The sequence below is a fragment of the Nicotiana tabacum genome, chromosome 2 (assembly GCF_000715075.1).
Source record: "Nicotiana tabacum cultivar K326 chromosome 2, ASM71507v2, whole genome shotgun sequence".
Taxonomy (NCBI): Eukaryota; Viridiplantae; Streptophyta; class Magnoliopsida; order Solanales; family Solanaceae; genus Nicotiana; species Nicotiana tabacum.
In genome coordinates, this window is record NC_134081.1 from 31,650,496 (window position 1) to 31,657,484 (window position 6,989).

Sequence of the window (6,989 nt, forward strand, 5' to 3'; positions counted from 1 at the left end):
ATCACCATGGGGAGCACCTGTGTTATTTGTAAGAAAGAAAGATGGTTCCTTGCGGATGTGTATTGATTAAAGGCAGTTGAATAAGGCGGCAATCAAGAGTAAGTACCCGCTCCCGAGAATTGATGATTTATTTGATTAGTTGCAAGGTGCCAAGTGTTTCTCGAAGATAGACTTGAGGTGTGGATACCATCAGGTAAGGGTTAAAGAGAAATATATTCCGAAGATAACATTCAGGACCAGATACGGGCAATTTGAGTTTCGAGTTATGTCGTTCGGGTTGACCAATGCCCCATCAATATTCATGGACTTGATGAACAGTGTGTTCAGACCCTTTCTAGATCAGTTCGTGATTGTATTTATAGGCGATATTTTGGTTTACTCCCATTCAGAGGCTGAGCATGCAGATCATTTACGTACTGTACTCAGAGTTCTACAAGAAAGGAAGTTGTATAAAAAATTCTCTAAAAGTAAATTCTGGTTGAATTTTGTAGCCTTCCTTGGTCATATTATTTCAGGTGAGGGTATCCGGGTTGATACACAGAAGATTGAGGCAGTTAAGACTTGGCCTAGACCCATGACACCAACGGAGGTTCGAAGCTTCCTGGGTTTGGCAAGTTATTACAGGAGATTTGTAGAGGCTTTTTCTTCTCTTTCAACACCATTGATAAAGTTGACGTAGAAGGCAACTAAGTTTTAGTGAACTGATGCTTGTGAGCAGAGTTTCCAGGCATTGAAGGACAGATTGATTTCAGCACGGGTTCTGACACTTTCAAAAAGGACCGATGGTTATGCTATCTATTGTGATGCTTCGGGCATTGGATTGGGTTGTGTATTGATGCAGCATAGTAAGGTTGTCGCTTACACTTATAGACAACTAAGAAACTACGAGAAGAATTACCCGACCCACGATTTAGAGTTAGCCGCCTTGATATATGCACTAAAGATGTGGAGGGACTATTTGTATAGAATTCATGTTAATATCTATACGGACCATAAGAGCCTTCAGTATATATTCAAGCAAAAGGAATTGCATTTACGTTAGAGGCGATGGTTGGAGCTACGGAAAGACTGTGATGTTTATATTTTATACCATCCAGGGAAGGCGAATGTAGTAGCCGACGCCCTCAGCCATAGATCTATGGGTTGCCTATCATATTTATAGCCAGGGAAGAGTGCTATAGCTTATGAGATTCATCAACTAGCTAATCTTGGAGTTCGATTACTAGATTCAGGTGGTACCGAAGTTACTATTCAGGACATGAAAACATCCTCTCTAGTAATTGAAGTGAATAACTACTATAACTTAAAATTAATATTTATAATATTATATAGTTAATAATTTTCTCTCTTCTAAATAAAGGGTCGCTACAAGACTAATGTGGAGGAGTAGACTCAGAGCTTTCCACCGAATGAGCAAGGCGAGCAACCACCCATTTTAGATGAAGAAGCGCAGAAGATATGGTTGGATGTTGTCGGTGGTCCTAAAAAGGGGATAGCATACGGCCTTCCAGAGAGATCATTTTGGCGCTACAGAGATGGATTACAAGATATAGGGACTTTTGCCTAGGGTGAGGCAATTGATAGGTCGACTCTCTCATCTATAGAGAAGAAGATCGCAAAGCTGACAATAGAGCTTGAAGAGACAAAGGCTAGAGAACAAAAGACAGACAAACAATTTGATATCCTTCAAGTTTAGCTAGAAAGGACGGACCAACAATTTAATGTCATTCAAGGTCAGCTGGCCAATCTTCTTACTAGTGGTGCTTTTCCCATTCCCCGGTCTCGTGAGCCTTCCCTAGATGTGTCGCCTTCTCGTCGTGATCCTTCGAACCATGCCGACGATGAAGGTTCTAGTAGTAGAGATGGAGATGATGTAGTACAAAACAATCATTGAATGATGTTTGGACTTTTAACCTGTGAAACATTTTGTTGTTGGGTATGATGTTTTGTTAATATAGTTTAGTGGAGATGGAGATGATATTTTGTTAATATAGTTTTGATAGTTATTATTATTGTTGTTATTGTTGTTGTTATTGTTGTTATTATTATTGTTATTGTTGTTATTATTGTTGTTATTGGTTGAATGATAACAATCTAATGCTTTCATTATAGGTGATTGGTTGTTGGCAGGTGGTGCAGCTATAAAACAGCTGTATTCTGCCAAAAACTTTCCAAGAAAACCGACCGCCTACCGACCAAATTCGGTCGGAAATGTTCAATTGAGTTTTTAGAAATTTCGGTCAGAATTTTTGATTTTAAATATTAAATATTTTAATTATACCGACCGACTTCTGTCGAAATTTTTGATTTTAAATATTTTAATAATACTAATCAGTTTCAGTTGGAATTGAAAAATTTTTAAAAATGAATAATTAAATTTTCGACCTAAATCGATCGCTAATTTTAAAAATAACTAAATTATTTTCAAGAATACCGACTGATTTTAGTCGGTAAATTTATTTTGTATCAGAATATTTGGTCAAAGTGCGTTGAAAATTACCGACCGACTTCGGTCGAAAATATCGACCGTCTGCGGTCAATAGCCGTTAGCGACCATGGTTTTTTCGACGAATTGGAAACGGTCGGAAATTAGTCGGTTTTTGTTCTATTCCGACCGAATTCGGTCGATTTTCCTGGACGCTTTTTTACAGTTTTTTAGTAGTGAAATCAAATACTTACTGCTCTAAATAGATATATAAGTGTCTAAGTTATAGGGGCAATAGATTCTTAAAGAGAACGAAACTAAAAGGTGCAACTCTTCGGGATCGAACAATGGTTGTCGCTTACTCGATTCTGGATTCTTCTCTGGTTCTGTTAGGAATGGCTTTGTCACCCAGCAACATTGGATTGTTCTATAGAAGAAGCATATGAACATCTAGAATAAACAACTAATTGTAGATTTGTGGTCTCAAAATTTGAACTTTCATGCAGATGAAATCGGTTGGAACATCATAGTAAGGAAATCTCACATACATACTACCAACGTAAACCTGTGACCTAAATGAAACGTGTCAATTTTAAGTCTTGCTCTTTCACATTAGAATTACTCTACTTATCTTTTGAGTCTTGTATATCCATAGGGATATAATTGATTTATAAGGGAATAAAACTAAAAGGTGCAACTCTTCGAGAGCGAGCAACAATTGATGTGAATTCTTTCAATCAGTGTGATTCCATTGCTTAGGTTTTATGGACAAGTATGATATTTTGGATATTTATAAGGATATTTAGGTAATTAAACTTTTAGCTTTTGAGGTTCCCACTTTTATAATAATATATATATAGATTGGAAGTTCGTCTCCACATATTTTTGTATAATAATTCGTTCACATTATTAAATGTTAAACTCTAGAAATTTGATAAATTGAAGGCACAAGTTGGGATAAATTTTGAGGAGGATAGACTAGAAGAAGTAGGCATGGGCTAAGGAAAATGGGCCTATCCCAAGTAGTGGTGAAAAATTTATAAGTAGCCATTTTTATGGCTGGTCAATCACATTTAGCCACAGATTCAAAAGTCAATTAACCAATAGATCAGAGGAAATATTTCTTTGGCAAAAATACCCCTCCTGTGTTTATAAAATTTACGCGACATAACCCCATACCTCCTTATATAGAATTTTGCGCCTCCTTCTGTAGATTCAAGTAAGCTCTGATGATTATTCTTCTCGTTCTTTAATACTTTTGGAGTTAATCTTCAATTCTTCTCATTTCTGATTGAAATCGTTACTGAAAAAAAATAGCTAGATTGTTGGATGTTATGCTGAATTTCATATGAAAATCCTTTAGATTCTAGTAATTTATTCTGTGATTGACTGTGTAATATATAAAATGTGATTTAATTTTCAGTACTTTATGCTATGATTAAACACATAAATATTTGTTTGATTAAAAAGAATACAGTTAAAGGCATGTCAATATCATGTATGAATTGCAGAATAAAATATTTGAATTTTATTTGAAAACAGATTGAACACCAGCATTTTATACTAGAGCATATGTTAAAAGTTCAAAACACCAGTATATTATACTGGATTTTTCTGAAGTCATATGTAAAAACTTCGAATCTCTAGAATATAATACTGGAAGTTTCTCCGATTCATACCAGAAAAGACATGTGAATGTCCTGAATACAATGCTAGATACTGAATAAATTAGTGGATATTGAGATTGAATTAAATGCATTAAACACTTGAATGTTTGGTTGGTTAAAAGGAATACAGTTATAATCATGTGAATATCCTGTATGAATATCAGAAAACAATACTGGAATTTCATATGAAAATAGTTTAAAAACCAGTATTTTATACTGGAGCATATGTTAAAGTTCAAAATACCAGTTTAATATACTGGATCTTTCTAAATTCATATGTAAAAACTACAAATCTCCAGCATATAATACTGAAAGTATATTTGATTCATATCAAAAAAATACATCCGAATGTCTAATCTTCCCCCAATATCCTGAATAAAATGCTGGATACTGAAAATGAATTATTTGTAAATATTAAATACAGGATGTCATTAAATAGCTAAATATTTGATGAATTTAATACTGGAATTTCATATAAAAGTAGTTTGAAAACCAGTATTTTATACTGGAGCATATGTTAAAAGTTCAAAACACCAGTATATCATACTGGATCTTTTTGAATTCATATGTAAAATCTTCAAACCTCCAGTGTATAATACTGAAAGTTGCTCTGATTCATACATGAAACACACATTTGAATGCCTAATCTTCCCCCAATTTTTTGAATAAAATGCTGGATACGAATATTAAATTATTTGTGAACATTAAATGCAAGATACATACAAATTTCTTGATTAATTCTTTCAACGAAAAATGGACATCAGACTACATGTATTTAGGTCATAACACCAAGCTTTTTCTTGTAAATGATATGATTTCATTTGACGACTTCATTAAGAAGATTATTGAAACTATTGAATTGGACAGGAACAAATTTGAAGCAACAGTATGGCTTAATATAAACCTAGGTACATGTAAGGGAATACATGTAACAAAAGATGAAAAACTTAGTTCATGTATGATACTTTTAAGAAATGATCAATGTTACAAAGGATGCAAATTTGTAATTGATGTATCAGAAATACTTTCTGATATTTTTACTGGAGATCAACAACAAGAAGGTAATGCGATGATGGAGATTGACAATCAACAACTATTACACCCAACAACATATATACTAGAAGAGCAACATATACCAATTTTGCAAAGTACAATGGAAAATGAGAATGTAGTTACGATAAATAGTCAATAGTTTGAAACACCATCCGCAATTGAGGGAAGAAAAAGAAAATCAAAATTAAAGCCAAAGGAATCACCATCGATAATATTAAGAGAAAATGCATCATTGGATGATGTAAAACTAGGGTCAGTTTTTCAAGACAAAAAGACTGATTAAATATTTTTGCTTAGCAGCAATCAAGGAACATTTTGAGTTCTATGTTGAAAGATCAAGTACCACAAGATACTCTTTGATATGCATTGATGAAAATTATGGTTGGACTGTTCGTGGTTCTAGAATTAAGACGTCAATACTTTTCAGAATAGTAAAATTTCAGAGAAACCATGAATGCTAAGTAGACATTAGAAAGTCAAATCAAAAGCAAGCGACTTCAAATGTGATAAGAGATTATATGATTGACAATTTACGAGATGTTTCTATTGAAGCAAAGCCTAGGTTTGTTATCTCAGAAATGAAAAAAGCACATGGAATAGAAGTTGGGTATGAAAAAGCATGGCTTGCTATTCAAAAAGGAATATCTTTATTAAGAGGAACAACAGAAGAAAATTATGAGCAGCTGCCTTCATATTTGTACATGGTGGAACATAAAAACTCAGGAACATATACTAAAATTAAGAGAGATGCAGAAAACAAGTATAAAAAACAAAAAAACTTAGGTGAATGTATCCTTTTTGAATATTCTTAATTTATTTACTTTTAAATGTAACAGGTTTCCTTATATGTTTTTTGCATATAGAGCGTCAATTTCTGCCTGGAAGTACTATCGACCAGTTATTGCTGTTGATGGAACTTTTCTAAAAAAATAAATATAGAGGTGTTCTACTAGTGGTCGTTTCTAAGGACGCAAATAATCAGATTTTTCCTATAATATTTGGAGTATCAGATTCAGAGAATAACGAGTCGTATGACTGGTTTTTCAGAGAATTAAGAAAAGTAATTTGGCATTCGTCAAGACTTAGTGTTCTTATCAGATCGACACAAGGCAATTGCAAATGGAATTGCAGAAGTTTATCCTGAATGCTACCATGGTATTTCCATATATTATTTAGAGAAGAATCTAAAGCAAAGAAGAGTTAAAAGCACTATCATAAACCTTTTTTAGAGTGCTGCAAGAGTATACAATGAATCAAAATCTGATAACTTTATGTAACGACTCGGCCATTTATTTTATGTATTATAGCCCCATTCCCCTATTTATTGCTTCTTATATGCTCATTTATGGATATGTGACTTACCGTGGTAGTTGGTTTGGTTTCGGGGATGTTTCGGAGTGAATTGGGATACTTAGTCCCAAGGTTGAAGGCTTAAGTTGAAAGGGTTGACTGGAATTTGACTTTTGTGTAGACGACTCTGGAATGGAGTTTTGATGGTTCCAACAGCTTTGTATGGTGATTTTGGACTTGGGCGTATGTCCGAAAAATGATTTGGAGGTTCGTAGGTCATTTTGGCTTGAATTGACGAAAGTTAGAAAGTTGTAGGATTGGAAGGTTGAAAGGTTTGACCGAGAGTTGACTTTGTTGATATCGGAATCATATTTTGGTTCAGGAGTTGAAATAGATCTGTTGTGGCATTTGGGACTTTCATGCAAAACTTGATGTCATTCGGATTTAATTTGATATGGTTCGACATTGGTTTTAGAAGTTGGAAGTTCATTAGGTTTGAATTTATGTGCAATTCATGGTTTTAGTATTGTTTGATGTGATTTGAGGCTTCGAGT

At 34.0% G+C, this 6,989-nt stretch overlaps 1 protein-coding gene across 1 annotated transcript; it reads left to right on the top strand.

The window, feature by feature from the left end:
* The first annotated feature begins 5,663 nt into the window (after positions 1 to 5,663).
* LOC142166405 (uncharacterized) lies at positions 5,664 to 6,078 on the top strand. Its single transcript, XM_075225606.1, has 2 exons — positions 5,664 to 5,905; positions 5,982 to 6,078. The coding sequence occupies exons 1-2, from the start codon at positions 5,664 to 5,666 to the stop codon at positions 6,076 to 6,078; spliced, it is 339 nt and encodes a 112-aa protein (XP_075081707.1).
* The last annotated feature ends 911 nt before the right edge of the window (positions 6,079 to 6,989 follow it).

Bases quoted from the DNA above. Each gene is read 5' to 3' on its own strand.
- LOC142166405 (XM_075225606.1), top strand. From the start codon at position 5,664: ATGATTGACAATTTACGAGATGTTTCTATTGAAGCAAAGCCTAGGTTT. The intron at 5,906-5,981 runs GTATAAAAAACA...TAAATGTAACAG, and splicing joins AAGAGAGATGCAGAAAACAA to GTTTCCTTATATGTTTTTTG.